The sequence below is a fragment of the Atractosteus spatula genome, chromosome 23, assembly GCF_055471065.1.
Source record: "Atractosteus spatula isolate fAtrSpa1 chromosome 23, fAtrSpa1.hap1, whole genome shotgun sequence".
Taxonomy (NCBI): Eukaryota; Metazoa; Chordata; class Actinopteri; order Semionotiformes; family Lepisosteidae; genus Atractosteus; species Atractosteus spatula.
In genome coordinates, this window is record NC_142728.1 from 17,489,237 (window position 1) to 17,516,578 (window position 27,342).

The window sequence follows — 27,342 nt, forward strand, 5'->3', positions numbered from 1 at the left end:
AAAGGTGCCACAGTGGTTATACTGGCTGTACTGGCTGCAGAGCCACATCCAGAATGACCAGTTACAGCACATCCTGGAGCAGCGGGTCCTTCTTACCTGTTACAGGTGGACCAGCACCATCTGGGTTTACGAGCCATAAAGGAAAGTACTCTATATTTCACATGCATTTCCTGCCAGTTAGGTTAACTGGCATCTCTTTATTGCCCCGGTGAGTTTATCTGCCCTGCGATGGTCTGGCCTCCCATTCCAGGGGTAGTTCTGCCTCCAGCCACTGCAGGAGCCCAGTCCTCCACCCCTGTGCAGCTGCAGAGCTCTGCTGCCACCTGCTGGAGACGTCAGCACTAACAGGCAGCAGTGCCACCTGCTGGATAGCAACAGCGCTGTAGACTCAGGCTACTGCAGGGGGCTCCTTGCTGGACAAGGAATTTGAGAAGGAATGGGGAGAAATTAAACCAATGTCTTGTTCCTTCAGCAAGAGAACCACCACCATCACAAGCTTACAGATTTATCATGACTTTATTTAAAAACTCCAGGCTGGCTAAAGATCCACACAGCAAGGCAAGTGACCAGCGTGGGTCAGTGGTGAGAGTTACAGCGCAGCCTGGGTCACAAGAACTGGCTGTTTAAAACCAACAGTAACCAGGCAGAACGAAGTCCTGCCTCCTCACTGCAGGAGAATCCAGTCCAGGGCTGTCAGAGCGACCAGGGTCCCGCCGGCCCTTCTCAAGCTGCTCTTTGTCAGTTAGGAGGTCAATGGGGCTCAATCAGCCAGTCAGTCCGCTGATCGGATCACTCAGTGTCTACTGATCGAAACTGGAAGTAAAATATTTTTGGTTTGGTGTGAAAGTCACACCAGGAGCACTGTGCTCTCGGACACGATGGCAGCGCAGGTCCTCAGAGCTGCGCCCTGTACAAACCGCCGAGGCCTGGGGCTCTCTTCCCTATACCAACACCGAGCCATCATCAGTACCGCTACAGCACAACACTGGCTTCCCGGTCCTGCAGACCTGCCGAATTATTAGCTCAGCTGGACACAGGCAAACGGTTCTGAAGGTGTTTTTTTAAACCGGTGATTGCACAAACAAACCTGATTCGAGTTACAGTGGCTCTGAAGTTTTTTACACCCCACGGCTTGTTCTGCTGCACAACTGAAACCACCTGAGTCGACGAGAGGCTGAGGACCTGACAGCCCTACTGCCGGGACAGGCAGCTCACCAGCGCCCCCTGCTGCCAGCGAGACAGATCAGAAGTTATTACCATTATTAGTAGTAGTATTATTAAAGAGCAGAAGCAACAGCAGGTACGACACAAAAGGCACATAGACCCATCTCAACATGAACACACATGCACAGACTGGCTTCAGCCCCAGCTGTGTAAATTCATGGACCTAGTGAAGCCGAAACGGTCTGACGCCTCCTGGACACTGGACAGATTCAGCCCAACAGTGAAGAAGCTGTTCCAGAGACTCGGCAGTCCTCCCCCATCCCTGTGGCATTCCTCTCGCTCGGCCTCTGAAGCCCGATCCCATCCTGACACGTCACAGCCCCCCTCCCTCTGCACCAGTCCATCCAGCTGAACAACAGGGAGACCTGGGCAGCTCAGCCCGGAGAGGAGAACTGCGGGATCTGCTGGCACAACTGCGGCAGCTCCAGAAAAAGAGCAACAGATTCCCCTTTGCAGTTTGAAAACAAGCGGAGAGGAGACAGAGGAGAGGGCAGACCCGTCCGTGCCCACCACTTGCCCCCTCTGCCTCCTGCTGCTCCAGTCTGTCCCGGGCTCCGGCCCGGCTCTAGCGGGGTCTGCCGCCGAGCCAGGAGAACAGCGTCCGGCGCGGGCGGGCCTGGCGGCGCCGCTCGGCCGCCAGCCGGACGATGCGCGGCGAGCGCCACACCTTGACGGTGCCGTCATCGCTGGCGGACAGCAGCAGCTCCTGGTCGGTCGGGCAGAAGGCCACCGAGTTCACCACGTCGTCGTGCTGCAGCCGCGCCAGGCAGATGTTGTAGTGCCGGTCCCAGATGTAGCCGTGCTTGTCCTCTGCGCCACTGGGGGAGACAGGGAAGACATCAGAGACCACGGAGCAGCTTCTCAACTCCAGGACAGCCATCCGTGCCCGAGCCCCAGGCCAGACTCCTCTGTTTCCGGCGTGCCTGCAGTACCTGGCCACGAAGTCGCGGCTGACATCCAGGAAGATGAAGAAGCACTCGTCGTTTGGCGTGAAGGCCCGGTGAGCCCGCAGGATCCGCCTCTCCTCGCGCAGCGTCTTCAGGTCGATGACGTGCAGGTCAATCTCCTCCGCAATGGGGGGCGGAGACATGGGGTCAGAGATCACATAGCCCGCCGGCCACGCGCGGCTGTTCACGTACAGGTACCTGTGCGAACGACACGGGGAGAGAGGGGGGTGGGAGGATGAGTGGACACAGAGGAGAAGCAGTGAGACAGAGAAGAACAGACCTTTACTCTCCTGATCACACGACGTAAAGACACCCTGACCCCACCTGTGGTCAGGCGACAGGCCCATGCCAATGATGTGCCCATGGATATCAATCAAGTGATCCAGGGAATCGAAGAACTCGTCCGAGCTGCGTTCCTCCCCAAGGACCGGCCCACTCGTTGTCATCTGATCTGGCATGATCCGCTTGATCCCTTAGAGAAAGGTTAACGTTCTGGGGTCAGATTGTACATAACACAAAGGTCGAAGGTGAGTTTGCCTCTCTAGTGAGGCTAATGGTCAATGCACCTACCAGATGTTTAGCACTGTACAACAGGAGTTAGTCAAGGTTATAGATAAGAGTACAACAGGCCTATAAGTGTGTGTTGTAGGACAGTGAGTCTATACCATGTACCAGAATGCCTATCAGGAACAGATCATAGATCAGAGGTTGTTCCTATCTGGTGGAGCTGTGGGCCAGAGGTCGTACCTATCCGGTGTGGGGCGCAGGTCAGAGGTCGTACCTATCTGGTGCGGGCTGTAGGTCAGGCTGCCCGTGGTGAAGAGCAGGTAGATATTGTGGTCAGTTTGCTCGGTGCCGTCAGCCACTGCCAGGTCCGCAGGGCGTGTGCGCGTCTTCCCCAGAAACCGGGCCACCCTGGCCTCCAGCTGCCGCTCACTGATCACCGGGCTGCCCCTGCCCTGGGAGAGGGCACCAGCACTGGCACGTCATTCATTACTGACGAACACTAGCCCCGCCCCCAGCCCCTGCAGCAACACACAGCAGCTCCAGCAGCCCGTCTCACCTCGAATAAGTTGTCCAGCACGTCCTCCAGGCCGGGGGAGGGGTCCTGCTCGGGGGGCAGAGTGCAGAGCGGCTCCGCCACCGCCCTCTCCCTCTTCTCCTCCTCCTCCTCCTCCTCGCTGTCGGAGCCCAGGTCAAAGACAAGCGGGCCGCGGCGGGGGGGCATGGGGGCGGCGGCCTGCGCCTCGTAGTCCAGCAGGAGGTCGGGGGAGTCGTGGCGCCGGCAGTCTGCCACCATGACGGTCCGGATGGTGCTGGCGTTGAGGTTCTGGATCTTAAAGAGCCGCTTGACCACGTTCACGTTCTCGGACTCCACATCCTGCACACAGAGAGAGGCGGCAGGATACAGAGGCAGGAGCGGACAGGGGAAGAAACCGCAAGCAGTGTGTCAGGACGGCAGACTGACCTGGAAGGCCTTGTTGAGCCACAGCACAGAACAGGAGGTCATGTTGCCAATCCAGTACAGGTTCCCCGAGATCAGGTGAGTCTCGTTCAGCCAGCAGCCAAACACGTCGTACGGCTTGTTCCTCACGCGGGACAGGAGCGAGAAATCGGCTGCAGGAGAGGGAGGCAAAAGAGGCGCAGCGTGAGAGGGCAGAGGCCGTCAGGCTGACCGCCGGAGGGGCAGAGGCCGTCAGGCTGACCGCCGGAGGGGTCACCCAGACACTCACCCAGGCTGATGACGGCGATCTCGCCTGAGGAGGAGTGGTGTGGCCCGATGTACACGCCCGAAACCAGCAGCAGAGAGTCGTCTACATTAAACTGGGAGAACTGGGTGTAGCCCCAGTTAAACTGGCGCATACTGGAACTGTGTAGCAGCGAGATCTCCAGGTTATTGCGCCAAATCTGACCAGGGGAGGAAGAGGCAGAGAATGAGGCACAGAGGTGGAGAAAGAGCAGGGGAAGTCTGACTGTGAGAATTACTGACAGTGACAGTGAGGAGAAGGTAGCAGCAGCACCTTGACAGTGCAGTCCTTGGAGCAAGAGGCCAGCAGGTGTCCTCGGTGAGCAAAGCTGAGGTGCAGCACCTGGTCATGATGCTCCCTCAGCGTCTGCACCTCCACACAGGGGATACAGTCAAACAGCCGCTGGAACTCGCTGAACCAGGACTCTGCAGCTGCAGACACACACAGCGTCAGACACTGTCACACAAGCAGACTCCCAGAGTCAGACAATCAGGCACACACAGAGTCCGACTAAGGGGATATAGGCCCACTATCAGACGGCCACATGCAAAGACAGAGCCGACTGACAGAGACACACAGGGCAGGGACGGCAGCCAGACTCATGCACAGCAGACTGATCTCTGTCCGGTTTCACCAACTGCAACAAACGCAAACCTCCATTCTTCACATGACTTATTCCAGCGAACAAAATCAAAGGCCTCAGCTCACTGATCGAACCCGAGACATTCCCAGCTCATGGTGTGGGCCGGCAGCGACGCCTGCACTCGCGGGGTACCTGGGTGCCTGGGCACAGAGCGCGGGATGCGGTAGTAGCGGTAGAAGAGCTCGCGCCACAGGAATTCGTCCCGGGAGACAGCATACCACTGGCGGCAGGCCAGGCCCGCGCTCAGCACAGCATCGTGGGGCAGCTGCAGGAAGATCTCGAGCAGCAGGCTGTCCGGGAGAGCGACGGGGGCACAAGCGTCCATCCTGACATCCTGACTCTTGCCGCCTGGGGGGGAGCAGGTCAGGAGCGGAGCGGGGGAGAGACCGGAGAGGGCAGAGTGAGAGGGGAGTACCTGTGACTGACAGCTCTCAGGGTGATGTCACCCTCTGTAACACACTGTGACATGAGCCCCTTTACCCTGGAGACCCTAACGTTACCCTAGCAGGGACGAGGGGGAGAGGGTGACGGGGGGGTCAGGCAGGAAGACAAACCCATCATGGCCGGCTGGAGACGTGCGGAAAGTGCTCCTGTGTTCAGGTGTACTGAACACCGACCAGCTTGCGCAGAGCAGGCCCGCACTCTCCCGCTCTGAGCTCAGGAGCTAGTCAGCGGACACGCTCCCACTCGCGTCAGTGGCGCACAGCGGTGCCCCGTGGCCAAGCACAGAGCAGACCGGACACACGCTTATCGCTCCATCATCAGGGGCCGTCTTGCCCCGGTCGTTTCCCGGAACCTCTAACTGACACGAGCGGGATGGAGGGGAGCCCCTGAACGCGGGTGCTCTCTGTCGCCCGGGCTGCGGGGCGCTTTCCCGGCAGAGTCAGGGCTGTGCTCCCGGGGAGCCCACGGCCCGCATCGGAGCCTGTCCAGCACAGGTCGGCGGAATATTACTTTAGTGCGCTTCATCGAGCAGGCTCGTCGTCTCTGTCGCCATAGTTCTTAACAACAGCTACAGCGATACCATCTCACGCCATCGGCCCTGGTGACGCTGTCTTCCACATCTAATCAGCGTCAAAGAGCGGACACGGAACTACTCATAACTTCCACAGTAACTTCGCAAAACCGCGTTTGAAAATGAGTAAACATAACGCTGTAAATGGCCGGTAGCAGCACTCAGTGCGTCCATTAGACAACGGGATCACTGTAGGACAGCGACCTTAGCAGCTTGTCTGCGTTGGACCTTAGTCATCTGCTTGAAATAATCGATATTTGCAGAAACACCAAAAAAATAATAAATTTAAGGAAAATATGTTTCACCTCCAGCCGCCCAGCCTCCGTTGCTCCGATCGTTGTCGTTAAAGACCCACTCAGCTGATCTCAAAGTGCTGAGATTCGCCAGGCAGTAGCAATCAATGACAGATTTTTTTTTCCATTAGCCTGCTGATTCTGTAAGCGCTCTATTCGGAGCTGCTCAGTACTGATTTACCTCATTTTGATTATTCAGATATTCATTTTCCATGGCTTTCTTGCCATTAGACATTACATTAATATCCACCCTGTATCTACATTTCTCTGTCACCATGCATGGTGATAGTGTCATGTGTCACTGTTCCAGTAACAGGGTCTGGCCACCTGGCTCTGTCTGCACTGGTCAGTACGGTGGTCTGGAGGTGCACAGCCACCACTTTCATTGGCTGATGTGACAGCTAAAATGGATGGACATTACGTAAACAGCCTCACTGACTGAGTGTACTTATACACATAGATCACCGATCTTTAATGCGCTCAGACACTGTGTGTGTTCAGACTGCTTCATGAAAACCCACAGCTGGGCTGATGATCTGTCTGCAGAGTCAGTGCCTGTGCTGTGTGGAGCATCTGTGGGGCCCAGTGTGGTCAGGACTGCATTCTGCTGGCTCTCTAACACTTTGTGCTGCTGTACTGAAATGCAGGGGAATTGACCCATGAAGACATTTTCAGCTCTCTGTCAGACAGCAGCCACGGCCTGGTGGCTGTGTAAGCAGTTAAACTGCACACTAATGAAGAGGCTGTGTCAATGAGGCACATTTCTGCTCCATTCTGCAGCAGCACAAGATTACAGACCCTGCAGCCATCTGTGTTGTATCAGCTCCCATCCCAGACAGCAGGCAGAGCCCTGCTCCCAGTGGCTTTCAAATTCTTTATTGTACAGACGGGATGGAAATGACATCAGAATTCTGCAGAACAGTTATGAATTTAAAATATGAGTAACACTTAAAAAGGAGTTTTGTTTTTGGCACATAATATCAGGAGTACTGATAAATCTGGAAAAAACAAATACCAGTTTACAGCCATTATTCATAGTTCCCAGGACAAATAGGACAAACAGGACAAAAGCGGGCAGGAACATCTGCCACCCGTGACTCATCGCACCCCTGTCTTCCCCGCTGGGGCCGCAGTGCTGGAGTCCGTGTGAGTCAGCGCTCGTCCAGCCTGTGGAAACCCAGGACTCGTGACACAGTGAGCATCCCAAAACCACAAGAGGAACTGCATTGTTTAAAAAACAACAACACAAAATCATTTACTGGGAAAACATTATTGAGGTGTTCCTGAAAATAAAAGAAGCCCCTAAACCGTGTGTTTGTGTTGTGACATTGGTAAAGTGCGAGGGAGGAGGGAGACAGCTGACACACAGACCTGTCCTGGCTGGGCAGACTGGGGGAGACTGGGGGGGACGGGGGGGATGACTGGGGGGAGACTGGGGATCAGATGCACACAGAGAGCAGGGAGGTCGAAAGACGCAGACAGACGGAACCAGGTGGAGAGCACGTCATTCAGATCCTCCCTGGGGCAGTGCCCTCCGCTGTCTGCCCATGGCCATGCCCGGGGGCAGGCTACACCGGGCAGCAGGGCACACTGCTGTCCAGCAGGGCACTCTGGACTAGCTGGCAGGGACAGACAGCCAGGGAGAGGCCGGCGTGGGACTGGCTGGGAGCCGAGGGGAGATGTCCCAGGACCAGCAGTCGGACGTACACTCCGGACCACGACAGCAGGAGACACTCCGCAAGCTCCTGAGCAACAGAACAGCTTCAGAGGCGCACAGACAAGCTCACAGAGGAACAGAGAGGGGGAAATGTGATGGAGCATCAGCTGATCTTTTTCCAGGGTGATGCTTACCTGTGGTGTCCCATTGGGTATCAGACGCACACACTGAGTGACGGACAGCTGCTTGGCACCTCCCCCTCTGCTCACACTGGCCAGCAGGGGCATCTCCTCTGTAAGCCCTGCCTTCCCCTCCTCTTCCGATTGGCTGGAAGAGCCGGTGACCACCACGCACACTTGGCTCAGACGGCTCTGCAGCTCCAGCTGGAAACACAGGGGAGCGACACACTCACAGCACACAAACAGGAAACCTGCGCACCTGCAGGTACAGGACAACACTTGAAGCCCTCAGCTGTCTAGAAAGCCCTGTAGCAGCATCAGTGCTGTGATATGGCACTGTGACAGCAGTCAGATGTACTGGGGTGTGTCCCTGTCTCACCTGATGAGAGCTGCTCCAGTGCTCCATCAGCTCAGCGAGGGCCTTTCTGCACGGACAGAGGTCAAAGTGCACCATCCACAGCTGAGGGCGTTAAGAAAGATTCGGTTCCCGATGGAGCTGTCAGCCTGAGCCGCGTCAACTGGCCTATTCTCATCCTCCTTTCAGCTTTCTTCCTCGTCCTCCTCGTCCTCCCCTCTTTCTCTGCCTTCTTTCCATCTCTCCCCATGTGTGAATCCTCCTGCCCACATCCTGCCCCAGGTCCCTGCTCTTCCTGCCCCTCCGCTAAACCCTCCCTCCCTCTGGATCTACTCCCTCACTCTCCCTCGCTCCTCGGGATGTGGGATACTCTCAGCGCAGTCGGGTGTCGGTCTGTGCAGCCTGTCAGTCCTGCCAGCAGGTTGTGTTTGAGCAGCTTCTCATTGACAGCCGCCATCCTGACATCGGTGTTGACGTTCAGCTGGGAGAGAGGGAGAGGGAGAGAGGCTGGGGTCAGAACCACTCAGACACACTCACCCGGACAGGCTTGGACAGGTCAAGGATACCTGCGAGCGGCGCCGGTGCAGAATGAGCAGCCCTCCTGCTGTGCCCAGCGCTGACGCCAGGCTGACCCACACCCCCAGTGACCAGTGCATCACCACGCCGAGCGCCCGCAGACTGCAGTACAGGTTCAGCCACAGGCACACATAGCACACCTGAACAGGTCAAAGGGCTCAAGGTCAGCGAGACGTCTGCACATTCCTGCCTGGCCCGGTCTTCTTAATGCAATCACAACCTAGGAAAGTTGCAACACACTGACCCGGCAAGACAAATTCTTCCCTGTCCTGGTCCTCCCCTGCCTCCATCTCTGATCTCTTCCCCCCGTCTCCCTCTCTCCTCCCTGCCCCCCCCACCCCCACCATCCCTCAGTTCTGCCCACTGTCTGCCTCAGAGGCATGGGTCTGCTGGGCAGAGACTCACCAGGGCGAGAGTGGTGGTGAAGAGTCGCGAGGTGAGAAAGATGTAGCGCCGGATCTCCAGGTCCTGGAGCACCCCCTGCAGGTCGGCGCTCAGCTCTGCACTAGTCACCTGGCAATAGTGCACAGCAGACAGCAGGCTGTACACACTCTGCACTCAAGCACTGAGCTCCGCCCGACTGCACTACCTGCACAGCCGTCAGCGTCTGGTGGGGAGTTTCTCATTAAAACCGCATACCTGCCACCTGCCTTCACATCGGCAGCCCTTCTCAGGGTCATGGTGTCTTTTAAGAGTCACTAGGGGATTCATAATGTGAGAAAACCCACATGTTCAAGCAGACTTGTTCTTCAGACTGATATGAGGTTCGCGCTGTACGTGTGTGCTGGTCTGTCGGTGTGTGAGCTCACCTGTATGCCCCTGTCTCTCAGTATCCTTGTCCCTGCCTCCAGGTTGAAGCCAGGACTCGCGCTGCCCAAGATATTGCCTGTCAGCCCCAGGACCACCTGCCCACTCTGCAGCTCTGAAACATGTCCACACAGGTACGCTGTACACAGCTATTTTCACTGGCTGCTCAAACGCCCAACCCCACGCACCATCTTCTTACCTGGCTCCCAGCGGAGCACCCCCTCTTGGTCATCTTGGGCCTTGCAATAGAAAGGGCCTGCCCCTCCTCCCCTCCCCTGCCCTGCAGAGCTCTGGGAACAGAATGATGGGCCCGTGGAGACCCGGAGAAGAGGTCAGGACACTGAGGAAGCACTGGCACCAAGTGAAAGTCCATGTTGCTGTCTGGGACAGTCTGGGAGTAGACAGCTGTCTGAGGGTGATTGAGGGTGTCTGAGGGAGTATGAGGGTATCTGTGACTGTCTCAGATTTCAGGTTACTGAACAGCCTAGGAGTTTATGAGTGTTTTCCAAAGGAGTCTGGAAAGATTTCCTTCTGTTGTGCTCATAATCTTGATTAACATCACAGATCTCTCAGATTCGAAGAGATTATGAAATAGCTGCAGGTCTGTATATCCCTATGCAATTCAGAAAGTGGCCACCCTCCGATTTGCAACCCGAGATGGTTCGTGCGTTTATCATCGTCACGACCACTACAAACACTCTTGGTAGTTCTGTGTATCACGTTAGTACCGCCCAGTATTTTCTGCACTGATATTAAGGACTGGGATTACAATCATGTTTGCGGTACATGATTTACTTTTTAATGTCTTATTTTTTTTAATCGTATGTGATTTGCTATTGGCTCGATGTATCTTTTGTGGCCAATGAGAAAATGATGTAAATGTAGCGGGGTGGTGCATGCGTAGCCGTAGCCGTAAAAGAAAACACCTAACCCAATGTACTAACTCCTCTCTAAATGTAAGACTGTTAATTCGTGTAAAGGCTGCTAAGTCTGGGGAAAACTGATCAAAAGATCACAATTGAAAGATCACGTGGTCGTGTTTTGTACGTCACAGAGTGACGTCACAGCCAGGAAAAGATGGCGCTATATTGAAATATATTGAAACATCCGCCCCACCCGACCAGACAGACTCGGAAAACAAATTGCCCCCCTTGTTTTATCACAATTAGGAGTTCAAGTACCAAGTTTGTTGGTACCTGTAAACGTCCTTGTAGATAGTCACGTGATTACCCGAAAAAACAAGGCGCTATATCTCGGAAACGAAAGCAGCACAAACGCTACTTACAGCGACTCAAACCGGCACAAACGCAGCACTAACGAATGAGGAGGGTTTCATCGTTTGTGCTGTGCCAACTTCACGGAGCTGAAGGAAAACCCTCCATGGTATTTTAAATACAGTATTTCGGACGGATTTTGAATCTTGCGTTTTTGCGTTGTGTTCATTGTGTTTTGTAATAAAATATTAACTTCAGAGCAACTCTTAAAACTACTGAACAATCTAAAAGCAGGCATACGAAATACTCAGAACTGTTACAGGCAACAAGTGAAAATGAGTTTTTGCAGCTTTATTACTTATTACTGCAGCTTTAAGACAAAGTCCTCATATGAGAGACCTTTGCAAACCAGCTGTTTTTGAACCGAATTCTATAAATTGCCATTTGTAACTTCAGAACTAATCCAACACCAGAGTGCACAGATGTCTGCACGCCGGGAGACCGGAAGACACGAATCTGGGAGCAGTAGTTCAAGCAAACTGACAGTCCCTCAATGGACGCTATCTTGAACGTATTGCAGTAAATGTTCAAAACAATTATGTTTTCCACGTATTGTGAAATGTAACTGTGCGAATCATTTTAGTCGGTTTAAAAATGTATATATTATAAGCTACTAGACAAAAAGTTAAAAGCTTTAAAGTTTGCTTTAAACAAGCAGCTGCCTTTTCCCTCACTGATCTGTGTCTTTCGATAAAATTTCCCCAACACATTTTCATAAACCAAACAAACACGGTTTAACAGCGACATCTCACCATGACCGTCAGCTCCTTATTCTCCTTATTCGCCGGGACGAGACGATCCCGGAATTCTGCGGATCGTTCCGCTCAGCGTTACAAACACAGCGGGACGATTTAAAGAGCGCATTTCAAACCACAGGCATTAAGTTCTGCTCATAAAGGCAGCCAGAGGTCTAACAGGGCTGCGGAATCTCTCGACCTCCTGCGAGCCTGGCGAGAGGGCGGGGGCAGACAGGGGTTTGGAGAAAGAGGGCTCTGTAGGGCGTCATTATGATTATGGTACAATGCTGCAGGGTATATTTAACTGGTGTTGAAGAACATCACGACGACTCCTTGCCTCTTGTGTCAGAATCCCTAGTGTTTGCTGAGAAACTTCAACGTTACCTCGTAACGATTTGTCCCCATTCGCGGGCGGTCTGTCTGTGTCTCCGGGTTATTTACTAACTTATTGAGAGGTCACATCTCTCACACAAGAAACAGGAATGCTTAAGGAGACACATAAGGATCGTTTTAAATAATCATTTTATTTAAGGAGTAACAGGACCAAAAATCAAAAGGTAGAACCTGTATTTTTTACAGCAGATTGTAAAGAGCACATAAACTGCACAGAGCACAAAACAACACAGCCACCCCCCCATACCACTGGCCATCTCCCGCAGGCCCTGCTCTTCCTGTGCGCGAGAGCGCTAAACTCTCTTCTTCCTGACGGCGAGTGTCGTGGAGCGTTGCAGCTCCTTAATTCCCAGGGTGCTGGTGGCGCTGAGGTTGGGTGAAAGAGCAGCTTGGAGGGGCTGCAGACAGAGCTCCCCGGATCACAGGGGACAGGAGGTTCGGGTTCGAACAGAGGTGCTGTACGCGGAGAGCACAAATCTGAACCGTCTCACTCCACTCATGTGGACAACAGCATTAAGGATCAGGATCTCTTTTGAGTTTTATGTTGATGAAAACAATGAAATAAACAACTTTTTTATATATATATATGAAATAAAAATGACAGCACTTTCTGCGACAGAACAAGCACACACACACAGATATTAATAACATACTAACACCCACCCTAATGATTCTACACAGCTACGAGGCCCAGGGCTTGGATGGCCATCAGTCTCCCAGGGCACAGCAGTCTGAGCGCGTCCCGATTTCACCAGCAGCTGGGCTCTGTACAGAGCTCCCCACTGAAACAGAAGCCGATACTCCTGTGGAGTCCGTTTTGATCTTGCTACTGTGCTGCAATTTGCACTTCCTCTGTGTGAAAAGTAGTCGAGTGGACGTTACTGTAGCCCCACAGGCCTAAGCAAATTGCTGCAGCTGGGGCAGAGGGAGCCCCGAGGCTGGTGCAGCCCGGACGGGCTCAGACTGCTGCGCTATGGAAGCGGTCAGGCCATCCCGACGGCAGTGTCTGTCCTGGCATCAGTGCAGTGCTGGTCTGGGCCGGACCAGGCCAGGAGGAGCCCCTGGGCTAGGGCACTAGCCGTTGATGCGGTAGTTGGTATGAATTTCAGGCTTGATCTCGCACACCAGCGAGAGCAGGCTGGCCAGCACAGCTTCACGGTTCTGCTGGTAGCTGTTCTGGATCTTCTGCATTTTGTCCAGAGTCTCCTTGTCCACCTCCACCGCCGAGTTCCCGTGGGATCCCAGGGCCTGGGAGACAGAGGGACATGAGGTGAGGCGGTCTGTACTGCCACTGGGAGGTGCAGCTGTTTTGACAAGCTGGCAGTTTGCACAAAGGAACCCGAAGATGTTAATATGACGGCGAAAAGGAAAATGTAATAAATGTTTTAGCACTAAAACTTCATGAGGTACATAGAAGATGACACGACAGCTAAAATACTTTTTTTTTCTTTTTCCTGTTCTGCTACTTTCTTTGCAGTCTGTGTTCTGACAGACTTTAAGAGCACAAGGTCATGCGGTGCTCCATCATCTGCTACTCCTGATGTGGGGGTGCAGGAGTGCTGGGGGCAGGGGTACTTCACCAACAGAAACCCCAAAACAAAACTCCTCAGTCCTGCCTTGGGATACCCAGAGCCCTCTAGTGTTCATTCCTGCTCACTTGAGCCCAGAAATGAACCAGCAGTTTGCTTCATTACTTCCGTTCTCATGGCCTAAAGTCTGGCAAATCTAAAGAAATTTTACTGAAATCTGCAGAAACTAAAACCTCCAACTGTTTTTGAGGGCGTCTAACTCAGCAGCTCTGTTGGGCAACTGAGAGCCAGACTGGATAGACGACGGCTCTGGGGTACCCCAGGAGCAGGGCTGAGGGGAACCCCGCCGCGAGGAGCCTCAGTCATACCGCGGCCTCCTTGGTCTTGAACTCCTTCTCCCTCTGCAGGCGGTACTGCTCGATCTCGGCCTGCGCCTCCTCCTTCGCCTGCTTCAGACGCCGGTTCTTCCCTGGGGAGGGGCAGGCTGGGTTACTTCACTGCGCAGCTGCTCACCGGACTCACACTTTTATCAAGCCACTGGACATGTATACTGAGAAAAAGCCGTTATAACAACAAGCTGCAGAGTATCCCTTCAGAGGGCAGTCTGAGCTGCTCCCTGACACAGGTGCTGTGCTTGTCAACACCACAGGCCAGATCTTTGACACTTTGTTTCTGTTTTTGAGCAAATCTGGCCCTGCAGATATTTGGACTCCAAACAGCACCTGTATACACACAAACACATGGCCTCTTCCTTGGTCAGCCGCCAGCAGCTGGGGAGAACCTGACCAGGGTGGAAACGCGTTGCCTTGCCTGAGTAACCACTGCCAAGCGCCTCAGCACAAAGAGGAACTGGAAAAAGAGCCACTTGCACAGTGACGGCAAACTGCTGGTCTGGAGAAGAAACTGCGCTTTCTAACGAGAGAGGCTAGGAGGGAGAGGGGAGAATGGACGGAGCAGATGGAGCAGAAGGCTGAGACAGACACAAGAAGAGACAGGGGTGACCTGGCGACAGGGCGCAGAGATGTGCTGCCGAGAGAAACGCCAGCTGTTCTTGCTGAAAGATTCCTTCATAATCAATTCTGTCTAACCTGAACGCATCACTGTCCATTCAGCCCAGTAAGAAAGGCAATCTTTGTGTTCTGGTTCTCCCAGACCGGCGTTATCAGATCTCAGGGTTGAGCCTCGCTGCAAGACTGAAACGTGGCCCCTAAGCCAGATTCTAGATCACACGCCTTCCGGCCAAGAGGAAGCGCCTGTACACCAGTTTTACTCCCAGCACCGTCCGCTCTGCAATAAAGCCATGACATCGCTTTTTTTTTTTAGGAGCAGAAACAGCCCAGTTTAGATGTTTCCACTGTACAGTCGGTGTCTTTACTGGATAAAACAATCTTAGACTACCGAAAAACATCGCGGCTCCGGGCTGGATTCGGAACTGCTTCTGCTCCGGAGTTACCGCTTGGAAATGCGCTGGCTTTAACATCTGACTCCAACGACTGAACGACTCGTGTTAATAGTCCCCGAATAGCTCTACAGCTGCTAAACTGATCAGAATATTTACATAATAGCCCAGGGTCTCACTCCGGAGATCCGGTGACCTTGGACCTCATTTATAACCCGTTCTCGTCAGATCACAGCATCACTACACAGTTACTAACATCCGTCACCGATCTCAATGAGAATTTATGACCGGGCGACTACTAACCTGCACCAGTATTTGAATACCTACACTGTCCTTTCTCGTGTTTAACAATATATTCACACTCTAACGGGAGATGTAGCTGTTACCGGTCCAATACCGGTAACGTTGCCAGTAATCTGAATTTAATGTAATACTTCGCTGTCACTGCTCAGCGCCGCTCGGGTCGGGCCTGCGAACTCCGGTCTTTCCCAGACCGTCTCTGCCCACCCCGATGTCTCATGTTCTCCGGATTTCACTCACGTTTGCGGGCCTCGGCGACCTTCTCTGCCGCCCGTTTCTCGGCCTGGAGCAGCTGCTGGATGCCCTGAGACTGGCTGGCCATGACTGGAGAGGACAGCGGTGTGCAGCAGACGGAGAGCCGGAGTGAACAGGGTCCGTGTTGCAGCTGCTGTGTCTGAGCGACTGCGGCGCAGGGAAGGGAGTCAGCTGACCCAGGGCTCCTCACGTGACCCCGCGTTGCGTCAAAATTTCCCGGCATGCGTCACTCGTCACCGAACTGCTGCGTTTTTCCACTAACACGTCCCATCAGCACTAGACAGCTTGACAGTGACTCACTCTAGTGTTTGACTATTATTAAAGCACAGACGAACCCTGTCCCAAACCACGTTAAACACACTGGTGCACTAAGATCTGTGAAAACTGGGCTTTTCTCATTTCAAACTGCAGCCCTTTGTCATTTAGACCACACCTGAAGGTCCACAGCAGCACCCTGTGACCAGTTCATCAACTGTGCCCCAGGAGACGTGGGCAAGATCCTCATGTGCAGAAGGGTGAATAACGACGAAGCAGAGGCCTGGTCAGAAGGATGGCCTATAGCCTGAACTATGCACTTAGTTGTTTTACATGGTTTTACGTGTCACAGAGCAGTTTCAGCTCCTGGTAAACACCAGGAGTGTTGAGCAGACCAGCTTCTACAGGGTGGAGATCTGTAGGTCAATACAGGACAACAGCACAGAGCTGGAGACACACTCCCAGACTGGAATAGCAGCCAGCTGTTCTGGACACAGAATAACCACCCTCCCCAGTCTCTATAACCAGACCCACTGTTCGTTCTATTCTGAACAAGGGAAAAGCAGAAAGAAAAAGATCAGAAGAAACAGCTTCTTGTCAGCAGGGGTGAGTCAGGCAGGGGCTGAGATTCAGTGCTTTTTATTTGTGAAGTGGAGGTTTTCCAGAGCTCTCCAGTTCAAACCCTTGTGCAGAGGTGACCCGCCGGCCCACTCAGTCCTGGTCCTGCTGCAGGAGGGCTGGCAGCTCGTCCAGGGAGCGCAGCCGGTGCTGGGGGGGCACCGGCAGCCCCCCCTCCGCCGCCCCGCCCCCCCGCTCCAGCAGGAAGCTGCGCATGCCCACGGCTTGGGCCGCCAGGTAGTCGTTCAGGTGATGATCCCCGACGTGCGCCAGCGCGGCCGGCTCGCGCTCCCCGCTCAGCTCCAGCGCCCGCAGGAAGATGCGCGGGTCGGGCTTGGCGGCGCCGGCACTCTCGGAGGTCACCACAAACTGGAAGTGCCCGCGCAGCCCGCAGCTCCGCAGCACGGCCTCCAGGCGCCCGTCGAAGTTGGAGACCACGGCCAGCCGCAGGCCGAGCGCCTGGCAGCGCCGCAGCGCGCTCTCAGAGTCGGCGAACACCTCCCAGTTGGCGGCGCCGCTGAACCCGGCGTAGAGCTGCTCTGCCAGGCGCGCCAGCGTCTGCCCCTCCGCCACCCCACAGCGGGAGAAGGTCTCCTGCACCACCGCGCCCCACCACGCCCGCGAGGACAGCCCCTGGCCGTGCCCGTAGTTGGGGTAGCGGCTCTCCTGCTGCCGGTAGGCCTGGCGGAAGGCAGACTCCACCGCGGCAGGGTCCAGCGTGAGGCCGTGCCGCCGCGCCGCGCTGCAGTACTGCTCCCCCACCGAGCAGCGCACTCGCAGCAGAGTGTCCTTCACGTCCCAGGTCACCCAGCGCACCCGCATCGCGCGCCACTGCCTGCAGGACAAAGAACAGAGAGGCACGATACAGCACAGCCCTCCTGAGACACACAGTACAGCACAGCACAGCCCTCCTGAGACACAGAGCACGGTACAGCACAGCACAGCACAGCCCCCCTGAGACACACAGTACAGCACAGCCCCCCTGAGACACAGAGCACAGCACAGCCTCCCTGAGACACAGAGCACGGTACAGCACAGCACAGCACAGCCCTCCTGAGACACACAGCACAGCACAGCACAGCCCTCCTGAGACACACAGTACAGCACAGCACAGCCCTCCTGAGACACAGAGCACAGCACAGCACAGCCCTCCTGAGACACAGAGCACAGCACAGCACAGCCCCCCTGAGACACACAGTACAGCACAGCACAGCCCTCCTGAGACACACAGCACAGCACAGCACAGCCCTCCTGAGACACACAGCACAGCACAGCACAGCCGCCCTGAGACACAGAGCACGGTACAGCACAGCACAGCCCCCCTGAGACACAGAGCACAGCACAGCACAGCCCTCCTGAGACACACAGCCCAGTCCTGCACAGCACAGCCCTCCTGAGACACACAGCCCAGTCCTGCACAGCACAGCACAGCACAGCACAGCACAGCCCTCCTGAGACACACAGCTCGGTACACTTTGACGCCACAGAGATGTATGCCAGCCCTACCTGTACTGTAGCAACAGAGCTGTTACGGCCGGGAGAGTGGAGAAACCGGTTCCCAAAGTCGCAGTCGGCAACTGGTTTATTTCCTATTCAAATTTCTGATATACTGTAGGACCACGACCCTGGGCCCCCAGACCACAGGCACTCAGATACGATTCTCCCTTTATCGTGAATTATACATATTATCAGTTTTTACGGCCCCTTCGAAGGTAACTTTCTACAGTCCGATTCGAAATCAGCTCCGTACCGGCAACCACAGGCGTTGAACAATAGTTCCGCTACAAGATAACCGTAGTCTCTTCTTTCCTGCTGTTCAGTTTAGATTTAGCGATGGAGCCTGTGACAACTGCTTCTCTTTTGACGGCTAGTGTTTTTAGTAAACCGTTTTTTCAGCTAACAACCAGTTATTTTTATCGGCAAGAGTGTTTGCCTCCACCTATGCCTTTATTCTTCATGAACAAACGCAAATATCATAACTTTTGAGGGGCGGTTGCAGTTTACCTGCGTCAGCACCTGAAGAAGGCTCCACGGCAGAAACGTTGTGCTTTCTTTCTTCTCTTTTCAGCAGGGAATAAACCTATTACTTGTTCCTTTGCATATTACCTATATAACGCCTCACCTTTCGAAGTCCCGGAGGCGCGCAGATACGGTGCACTACCGCCATCTCACCACAGTGGGGCTTCCCCGGGGCGGTAATTCTGCAGCACAGATCCGCGTACTTACCAATAAGACAGCCACTGTTTCAGGCCTGTAACACTTCACACCAGCAGAGGGCTGAACCAATGAGTTAAAGTTCGGATTCCCTGAACACTCGCAGAATTAGTTTTTGTCCACGCCATTCTTTATTAAACTTGTTACGTCATACAATTCATGTCCACAAATCTCTTGCTCACTGGCTGCACTAGCTACTGTTTCTGTAGTACAGGTCTCCAGGTTCCAGCCCTAACCTGAACACAAGAATGTCTCTGTCTTTCAGGGGACTTGAGTTGTCCTGTTTTCTCTATTTACACAGTAGTATGGCCAAACTGCACCCCGACCTCTCACCATCTCCCCCTCTCTTGCTCAGTAAGATGATGACAGACTGCTCTCTCTTCCAGCCCTGCCTGTCAGTGTGGTGATTTCGGAAGTCTGTACACGCCTCCTGAGCAGATCAGCTGATGGTCTTTGACTTTCCTTTGCAGGAAGGCCTGCAGCTCTTGCACGTCCATCTCCGTGACGACGGGACCCATGGTGACGAACATCCTCAGCATGCTGTGTATCCTCTCCAGGGTCATCGTCTCCAGGTTGGTGAGCATGGCCTGGATGTAGGCCCAGAACAGCTGGGGGAGAGAGCGAGAGCGAGGCACTGAAACTGGAGAGAGCCAGCAGGGTACATCTCACTGCTCCCCAACACAGGACACATCTCACTGCTCCCCAACACAGGACAGAGACAGAGAGAGACACAGGACACATCTCACTGCTCCCCAACACAGGGAAGCCTTTTTTTCTTCTAATTACTGTATAGATTCTTCAGATGTTTCTGATGTCAACAAAGCACCTGCTCTGCAAGGATGTATCCTACTTCCTGCAGAGATGCCCAGTAGCAGTTATTGTACAAAACAGAACAACACTGTGAAGTGCAGCTTGGCTTCGGAGTTTCTGTCTGACCTGGTCTGCGTCAGACTCTGAGGAGAGGGGAGGAGGTCTGAGTCGCTTACCTGCAGTTTCTCCTCCCTCTGCTCAGACTGCGTGGCGGTGTTGGAGTCGCCCTCCTCGTCGCTGTCGATCAGCACCACGCCCCTCTCCGGCCGCTCCCACGCAGCGCCGCCCTCCGCCACAGTGAACAGCCCTGCGCCCTCCTCCCGCACGACCCCCTGCTGCTGCCACAGCGCCAGCTTCCTGCGCACCACCCCACTCGGCAGGCTGAGGGCGCCACTGAGCTCCTCGAGCGTCCAGGAGCCTGAGGGAGGCAGGGAGAGCAAGTGTGGGGGGTAAGGGTTAGGCAGAGGCAGAGGAAGCTGGTCGACGCACAGGCAGACCGAGACATCTCAGGACCCGGATGGAGGACGGGAGAGACAGAAGGTCAGGACACAAGGGAATCGGAGAGGAGGACAGGCAGAGGGGAAAAAAGACACTCACTCTTGTCCTGGAAGTGCAGTATGATGGCTGCGTGCACAGGGGACACAGACAGATTGGACAGAGTCCGGTCGCCCAGCTCCACGTCCAGAGTCACGGAGCCCAGATGGGACTTCCAGCTTAGAGTCCGCATTGCCTGGAGAGACAGAGAAAGGACAGTGAGGCAGCGCTACAGCGTTAGCAATCTTCTCAGACCCTTCAATCAGCTAAACACTGTTCCCACCCCTCTCTCTGCCCCAGCAGTTTCTCGTATGGGTGCGAGTGGGCCTGCTCTCTCTGCCCCAGTACCTTCAGTTTCTCGTATCGGTGTGTGTAGGCCTCCATGGCCTGAGTAATGATGGGGGGCAGCTCCAGTTTCTCTTCCTTCAGTGGCGGCCAGAACTCAGAGGACAGGATCATGGCGCTCAGGGCCAGCGGGGGGCGCTCTTGCTCCGGAAGTTTTGCCTCTTCATCACGGATGTTGGAGTTGATGCGCCGCGAGTCAGCCACATCCTGCACACAGGGAGCGACATACAGTAGGACAGATGATGAACAAATCAGAGACAGAGACAGAGAAAGAGAAAGAGAGAGTGAGAGAAGGAATTCAAGCAAGATTAGAGGAGGCCTTTTCAACCCCTCTAGCTCAAGGAATAAGAGTGAGAGCAGGAATGTGGCAGACAGGAGGGATGAATGTGTTTCCGCCAGGCTGACCTTCAGCATGACCTCACAGTAGTGCATGTGACTCTCCCCGAACCGCAGCTTCAGCAGCTCCACATTGCGAATCTCCCTGCAGCAGAGACAAACACACTGAGCTGCCATCCTCACTACACACGTACAGCACGCTTCTGAGAGGGAGGGGGCGGGCACTGTGCGGCTGAGCACCTGGCAGTGTTGTAGTTGAGCTGGTGCAGGAGTCGGTCGGCCAGCACAGTGCGGTACTCATTGATGAAGAGGTCTTTGCTCCCGTAGATACTGACCAGCAGGCTGATGATGTCAGACGAGCGGCGCTTGGAGCCTGTTTTGTCTGACAGAGCAGGAAGAGGGAAGAGGTCAGTCATCATCAAGAAGCTGAAAGGGTCAAATGTGTGGGGTCAGACTGACCTGTTAGGGCATCAATGGGGTCAGGGGTCCACTCCTCGGGGTCGCTGCCCTCATCCTCGCTGTCCTGCGTCTCCAAGGTAACAGGGTCAGCACGCGACAGCTCATTGGCCAGGTCACTGCAGCCCTCCGCATCACCCGTTAGGCTGGCCACAATCTGACGCACTGTGTCCTCCCGGGTCCTGAGGTTGAATAACCCAATCACCACACTGGAACAATCTCCATACTGGGGACCAGTGAAAAATAATTCCCGTAACAGACAGTTATGACAGACACACCCAGGGCACAGACAGAGGAGCAGATCATTACAAGTGTAGACAGACAGACCTGAGGTATCTCCTGATGGGTTCGCAGGCGACCTGCAGGATCACCATGGAGGGGTCGAGCTCACGCAGAGCCATGATGGCGGAGATGTACAGTGTGATGATGTCAGACGTGTGCACACCTGTAACGGCAAGACGGCACACCCCAGTTCAAGACAGGCCAATCATCCCCACAGGGATCCCCAGGCCTCCAGCCCACCTGACTTGATCCTGCAGCACTTCTGGATACAGGCTGGAAGTCGGCACCGGCCAATCCAAAGTACCGGAGGAGAACTAGACTGGATGTTACGACACAGTTCATTCCTGACTTTAAAAGACGAAAGAAGTGAAAACTAAGAGGGTGTTTTCACTCAGTGGGCTGTGAGAATCTGAAACAAGATCGGGTTACGAGGTAGTAACACTGCTGTCAGTGACCGACTCCTTCATCTCCTCCTCTCACAGTGCCACTGGGTCACCTGGGTGAAGGAGACGGGTCTCCAGAGCGGACTTGAGAGACGTCAGGAGCTGCTGCCTCTGATTAGTCCGTTCCAGGCAGAACTTTAGGTCCTCAATGGCTGGTTTGGACTCGGGGAAATCTGACAGGGAGACGACAGGAGAGTGGAGGGATGGGGGAGGGAGAGGGGATAAAAAATGGGGAGAGAAAAAGGAAATGAAGAGATGGAGAGAGGGGGAAGGAGACGGGACATTAGGTGTTTTAGCTAGTACCACAAAACACAGCCCCCCATCTCCGCACATCTACCTCAGCTCTCTCACACTCGTCCCACCCTTGCCCTCCTGTCTCACCTCGGATGATGCTGAACAGCTCTTCGATCCTCATGCTGACGTACAGCCGGCAGAAGAACTGGTGCATGTGGCAGCGCCATCGCTGCAAGGCGGCACTGCCCGGCCCCCCGGCGCTGGCAAACACCCGGCCCAGCCAGCCCAGCACCCGCTCCAGCCACTGGGGGAGAGGAGAGAGGGCTGACCAGCCGGACCAGCACACCTCGCGCGCTGTGATCCGCGTTGCCCACCTTTCTTCTAATCCTTAAGAACAACCTGGCCTCATCTCCCGCCACACTGGTAGTGACAGTGCAGAGACTGAATGAAAATAAAGAGCCGTGCTCATGTTGTTGTTTGTATTCACTATGTGACAGAGACAGGACTGCTGAGCCTGTCGTGTGTGGGATTCAGTGTGAACAAGGCGGATGATCAACTCCCCAGGAGCAACACAGCAGGAGGGTCAGAGGGACGGGGGCAGTACCTGCTGGAAGTCGCTGATGAAGGAGCTCTCGTACTCGCCCCGGCAGCGGCGCTCCATGCGCTGCTCAATCAGCTGGTGCAGGATGGACGTCACCGACTCGGCGCTGACTCTCTCCTGGAGCTGCAGCCTGGAGCTGAGAGGGGCCAGAGTCAGCATGGCCGCGCATCTCCGCACGCCGCCACCCCCCCGCCGCCGCAGCCCCTCACTCACAGGATGTGGCTCAGCTCGCTCAGCTGCTCCAGGGCCTCCTCGCACCAGCACTCCTCCGGGGGGATACTGCAGCCGGGACACCGCCCCCCCTCGTCCCCCAGGGGGCCCTCGGCCTCCTCTGGTTCCCCGTCCTGCCCTTCCTCGCGGCTCATGTGAGCGGCGAAGGTGCGGCTGTAGAACTCCAGCACGCGCTCCTGCAGCACCCCGCCGGGGGAGAAGAGCAGGATGGCCCGGATCAGCGCGAAGGCCCGGTCCCTCAGGCCCTGCGCCCCGGGGCCGCTCAGGCCGCCCCGGCCCTCGTCCTGCCAGGCCCCCAGCAGCCCCAGCCCCCTCAGGAAGGGCTCCAGGCGGCTCAGCAGAGTCCGGAAGGCACCCAGAAGCAGGGCGGCCCGCTCCCTCTCACTCAGCCCGTTCTCCGGCTGGTCCAGCCCAGCCCAGAACTCGGGGGCCACGGCCGTCTGCAGCCGCGTCTGCAGGGCCTCCAGGAGCCAGGCCTCCAGACTGCCGCCGAGCCCCCAGGAGCACAGCACCGCCAGGGCCTGGGACACGGGCTCTTCCGGGGGGGGTTCTGGCCCCGGGGACACCTGGGGGAGGCGGAAGGAAGAGGGAGACTTTTTAAAATTCAAGCAGAAAAATGCCCTTCCTGGCTCGGTTAGAAACAGCAGGAAAGCAGGATAAAAGGTGCTGCCCCCTGGCCCTGCCCCCTCCTCGGGCGACTCCACTCACCAGCACGGAGGTCACGCTGTCCCAGGCGGCGGCCAGCGGCGCCACGTCCATGGCTCCCCCAGGTGGAACGGGCTGTCAGAGAGAGGAGCAGCTGGCTCAGTACCTGCTCACACGGCAGGAAAGCTACTTTAGTTCTGGCCCCTCCCACCCGGTAAAGAAGGGGCTTCTTTTCAGGTGGCTTTCAGATAATGAGGCACAAACCTTCCCCTGAAGCCTGAGACTTTGAAGCCCCCCATGTTATAACACAACCCAACATGAGGAAGCCCAGCTGTCACAGCGCACACAACACCCCAGGACCCTCAGGTACAGGGTCCTGTGCTCACGGCCTCCAAAGAGCTTACTGTCACGCCTCATCTCGGGATTGTGACAGGTCTGTCACGTCTTAACTGGAACATGGGGATTCCATGACAATGAATTCTCACTTACGCTACTATAGTACATCAGCCTGTCCTCCAGAAATCAACCTGATACATTATCCAGGATACACGTCATTGAGGGACTCATTTTGATAAGCCACAGCTACTGACATATGGAACAAGTAATAGGTTTATTCCATGCTGAAAAAAGAAGAAAGAGAACACAACGTTTCGGCCGTGGAGCCTTCTTCAGGTGTGTGAACATTGACACACCTATGTTCTCTTTCTTCTTTTTTTCAGCATGGAATAAACCTATTACTTGTTCCTTTGCAGCCTACGCATGCTGACGCAGCTCCCCACCTGACATATTATTAACATGTTAAAGTATCCGAACGAATCTGACACTGCGGTGTCGTACTGTAGGTAAGGGAATCTGCTCAAGACACTGCGCGACACTCCTTCAACAGCCGCGCACCCTGGTCTTTCCAGCAAAAGCTTCTTTGGACTCTGAACTTTGCCAAAATTTGTTTCGTCGCCGACTTACCTGAAAAGCGTCGATTCTTATAATTTTTGGAGCCGGATCAGTAACAGGTTTCTTGTTCTGAGCCCTTCGAGACCCTAGGTATAACACTGGACTGGACCACGTCGTGAGTGGTTCCGGTGCCGCTCTTTCCTGGTCAGCTCCTGGAACTGCCCACTCAGAAAGCAGCTACAGCCTCAGATTACGGTCTTGAATATGTACACCCCATGCAGACAAAGACGTTATATTTCTAACCATAAGACCAGGGTACAATTTTTTTACCCAACCGCACTCTCCCGCTCGGCTGCGGCGCACTGTAATGACGTCACCACCATTTTGTTACATATGCCCCCTAATAACAGAAATCTAAGTCTACTAACGAGATCGTAAACATTCCGTGTGGATATGAAATGGCTCATCACCGACACTGCAAGTAAGCACGATAAAGGCAAGGCGAAGAAGAAGCATTAAATAAGAGAGCGGGGTAGAGTGTGGCGGAAGCAGAGCGGCCGTTTAGCTGCGCTAGGCAGTTGCCCTGGAAACTGACCGGAAGAGGAGGGCAGCGCCGCACAACAGCTCCGCAGGGAAGACGGAGGGGAAACGGGAAAGCAGGGGAAAGGGTAGCTGAACTGACAAGTGGACACTGCGACCGAGCCTCATCTGCGTGCCAGCAAAGGAGATTCGTCTCGAAGAGGCGGGTGGAGCCGAGGCCCGTCCCGGGCAGTGCGTGCAGGGGTCCCGCCGAGCCGGCAGGATGAGCCAGCAGGGAGCGGCGCTGCAGACCTACAACAACGAGCTGGTCAAGTGTGAGTGACCCGAGGCGGGAGAGATCCTCTCGCCCCGTCAGACTGAGACCCATAGCGAAACAAATACGGTTTGATAGCCTGATGTCCAGCATAGCGGCCAGTTCAGGCTGCTCGGCTGGGTGGTGTCAGGCTTCCTCGCCTTAAATGATGCGACACCGGCATCCATGCACGCTGAAGCAGCTGGTAGCAATTGGTGCTGCTTAAAATCGAGAAACAAAATACGTTTGCTATCGCCTCTGCAGCTGCAGGCTGTCCTGTGTCAAATAGCGGCACGGCTTGTGTGGTTTCTGAACACAATGCGAAATCAGCGGAGCATGCAGAGGCGTGAATGTGTGGGAGATTGCTTCTTGTTATAGCTGAACATTTTAGCATTTTTGTGTTATATGCAATTGTTTCTGTTTTTAATCGAGCGTTTCCAAGCTACTGTTGAAACTGTTGTACCGTCGATGTGCATAGGGCCGCGCTCACAGTGAGCAGTTAGTGTCGGGAATAGGCATAGTGCAGACAGCCTTAGAGGAGGTTAGTGGGAATCCGATTAGTGAGGGTCTTCTGCTGGGGGTAGTTCGAGTCCTGTGGTCTCCCGGGCTCAGCTCGACTCTCTGGACCGATCCTGCTGTGAAGTGTCTGTGGGCTGTAAGGGAGGTCTGGACTCATACTGTATCTGCCCTTGAAAGTAGGTCTTTGTCATTGAACTGTATGTGAGAGGAACTGGTACTGGTGTGGGCAGAGATTTGAAAGGGGGCTGTGTGTTTACATAGGGTGTGTAGCTGGGAGGCGCTGCAATCACAAGCAGGAGAACAAAAATCCTATTAAATGTGTTTTCCGTGCATTCAGTGGCAAACAATAAATCAGAATTCTGCCCTGCAGTCACATCCCAGGTGGGATTACACAAGTGATGTCATTGTATTCCAAGGCATGCCTGGAGCGCCCAGCTCTGCTGATTTAGTTAACTCTTTCTAATTAAAATGACTGATGATCAGCTGGAGTGAGAATCCCTTCCTCCTCCAGTTGTGTGACCTCAGAGACTGTCCACTCCTCCAGCAGAGATGGTGATTCTTCCTCCCCGACACCTCCCCAGCCCCCAGAGCTTTGGGTGGGTAGAACTGCACAAATACAGCAGCAGCCATCAGGCCTGGGCTGTCATGCTGAGGGACAGTGTCAGCAGTGTATATATTGACACAACAGTAAACTATTACTATATAGCTGCATCAGTGTGCAAGCTGCAAACGAAGAAGGATTTTCCTTTTTTTCAGCGTGTTGTTAACTTGTAATTGCTCCTGTTAAAACACTGACTGAACCCATTGTAGGTTCTCGTTGGAATGGTGCTTGAGGAGCTGTGTTACTGTGCTGCGCAGGTATCGAGGAGCTGTGTGCAAAGAGGGATGAGCTGAACAGACAGATCCAGCAGGAAGAGGAGGAGAAGGTTCGGCTCCAGAATGACATCCGCATCCTGACCGAGAAGTTGAGCCGCGTCAATGAGAGCCTGGCGCGCAAGCTGGCCTCACGCAACGACTTTGACCGCACTATCGCTGAGACTGAGGCCGCGTACATGAAGGTGAGGACTTCTCTGCTGGCCGTACTGGTGCTGGATCCCGTTACGTCTAAGTACTACATCTACATACATTACGTCCCGCAATATCTCAACTACATACACTGCGCACTCTTAACACCTACAGTATATCAAATAAAAGAACAATACTGTTCCCTACCAACTCCATCCTAGACATCAGGCAAAGTCTCAATATGCAGTCTCTACACTGTGGTTGCATGGTGCTTGTGAAGTCCCAGTACTACTTAGGTAAACCCTGCATTACAGGCATCCAGCATGTCCTTGCTAACTGCTGTTTTTGCATGGGGGGTAGTGTTCTCCTGGGCATGTACTCCAGCTCCCTCTGGAATGCGTAAAGACTAACACCCCCCAATCTCTTTAATGAAAAAATAACACTAATGAGCAGCTGTGCCTGTACTCCTTGGAGTACTCTGGCTCAGAGCTCTTCAGCATGACAGCCCCCATCTACTCTTTAATTGCTCCACTGTGTCCAGCTCTTTTCCAAGCTTTATTTTTGAGGAAAAAGAAAACTCTTTTCAGTATGTGCTGGTTCAGCATGTTTAATCTTAGGAGAACATCTGAAATATTTTTAAAGACAGGAGCCAATTCAGGTGATTCCAGTTGTCTCACTTAGTTCATCACAGAGTCTCATCAAACTGTTTCCCCGAAGGGTCCTGTGGGATCAACTCCCATATCAGGGATGAGTAGGCAGG

The 27,342-nt window shown here is 54.5% G+C and overlaps 5 protein-coding genes across 8 annotated transcripts; all 5 read right to left on the reverse strand.

Annotated features, from left to right (window-relative positions):
• Positions 1-497: 497 nt before the first annotated feature.
• Positions 498-6,205, reverse strand: fbxw5 (F-box and WD repeat domain containing 5). 2 transcript variants are annotated; one of them, XM_088940393.1, is made up of 10 exons: positions 5,883-6,205; positions 4,695-4,910; positions 4,193-4,350; positions 3,905-4,079; positions 3,640-3,788; positions 3,235-3,552; positions 2,953-3,130; positions 2,496-2,643; positions 2,157-2,369; positions 498-2,042 (listed from the first exon to the last, which is right to left on the reverse strand). In XM_088940393.1, exons 2-10 carry the CDS (start codon positions 4,885-4,887, stop codon positions 1,790-1,792), a joined length of 1,785 nt encoding a protein of 594 aa, XP_088796519.1. In that variant the 5' UTR covers positions 4,888-4,910; positions 5,883-6,205; the 3' UTR covers positions 498-1,789. The 2 variants fall into 2 exon arrangements, with proteins under 2 accessions (XP_088796519.1, XP_088796520.1); XM_088940394.1 differs by lacking the exons at positions 3,905-4,079; positions 4,193-4,350 and having other exon boundaries at positions 5,883-5,936.
• A 566-nt stretch (positions 6,206-6,771) lies between these two features.
• On the reverse strand, positions 6,772-11,631 carry LOC148816325 (transmembrane protein 268-like). The gene is made up of 10 exons (XM_088940657.1): positions 11,471-11,631; positions 9,644-9,734; positions 9,447-9,559; positions 9,043-9,150; positions 8,628-8,777; positions 8,432-8,542; positions 8,086-8,166; positions 7,722-7,910; positions 7,565-7,578; positions 6,772-7,084 (listed from the first exon to the last, which is right to left on the reverse strand). Exons 1-10 carry the CDS (start codon positions 11,471-11,473, stop codon positions 6,793-6,795), a joined length of 1,152 nt encoding a protein of 383 aa, XP_088796783.1. The 5' UTR covers positions 11,474-11,631; the 3' UTR covers positions 6,772-6,792.
• A 329-nt stretch (positions 11,632-11,960) lies between these two features.
• Positions 11,961-15,498, reverse strand: atp6v1g1 (ATPase H+ transporting V1 subunit G1). Its single transcript, XM_088904592.1, has 3 exons — positions 15,317-15,498; positions 13,746-13,846; positions 11,961-13,096 (listed from the first exon to the last, which is right to left on the reverse strand). The coding sequence occupies exons 1-3, from the start codon at positions 15,396-15,398 to the stop codon at positions 12,923-12,925; spliced, it is 357 nt and encodes a 118-aa protein (XP_088760718.1). The 5' UTR covers positions 15,399-15,498; the 3' UTR covers positions 11,961-12,922.
• Positions 15,499-16,147: 649 nt separating this feature from the next.
• Positions 16,148-18,326, reverse strand: hdhd3 (haloacid dehalogenase-like hydrolase domain containing 3). Of its 2 annotated transcripts, none has more exons than XM_088904591.1 (2): positions 18,209-18,326; positions 16,148-17,039 (listed from the first exon to the last, which is right to left on the reverse strand). In XM_088904591.1, exon 2 carries the CDS (start codon positions 17,024-17,026, stop codon positions 16,298-16,300), a length of 729 nt encoding a protein of 242 aa, XP_088760717.1. In that variant the 5' UTR covers positions 17,027-17,039; positions 18,209-18,326; the 3' UTR covers positions 16,148-16,297. The 2 variants fall into 2 exon arrangements, with proteins under 2 accessions (XP_088760717.1, XP_088760716.1); XM_088904590.1 differs by lacking the exon at positions 18,209-18,326 and adding an exon at positions 17,711-18,036.
• Positions 18,327-18,526: 200 nt separating this feature from the next.
• Positions 18,527-25,133, reverse strand: anapc2 (anaphase promoting complex subunit 2). 2 transcript variants are annotated; one of them, XM_088904594.1, is made up of 14 exons: positions 24,822-25,133; positions 23,399-23,470; positions 22,673-23,256; positions 22,463-22,595; positions 22,006-22,162; positions 21,678-21,797; positions 21,227-21,344; positions 20,903-21,081; positions 20,684-20,825; positions 20,513-20,588; positions 20,111-20,314; positions 19,826-19,958; positions 19,405-19,646; positions 18,527-19,026 (listed from the first exon to the last, which is right to left on the reverse strand). In XM_088904594.1, exons 1-14 carry the CDS (start codon positions 25,131-25,133, stop codon positions 18,814-18,816), a joined length of 2,685 nt encoding a protein of 894 aa, XP_088760720.1. In that variant the 3' UTR covers positions 18,527-18,813. The 2 variants fall into 2 exon arrangements, with proteins under 2 accessions (XP_088760720.1, XP_088760719.1); XM_088904593.1 differs by lacking the exon at positions 24,822-25,133 and adding an exon at positions 24,299-24,800.
• Between the last annotated feature and the right edge of the window lie 2,209 nt (positions 25,134-27,342).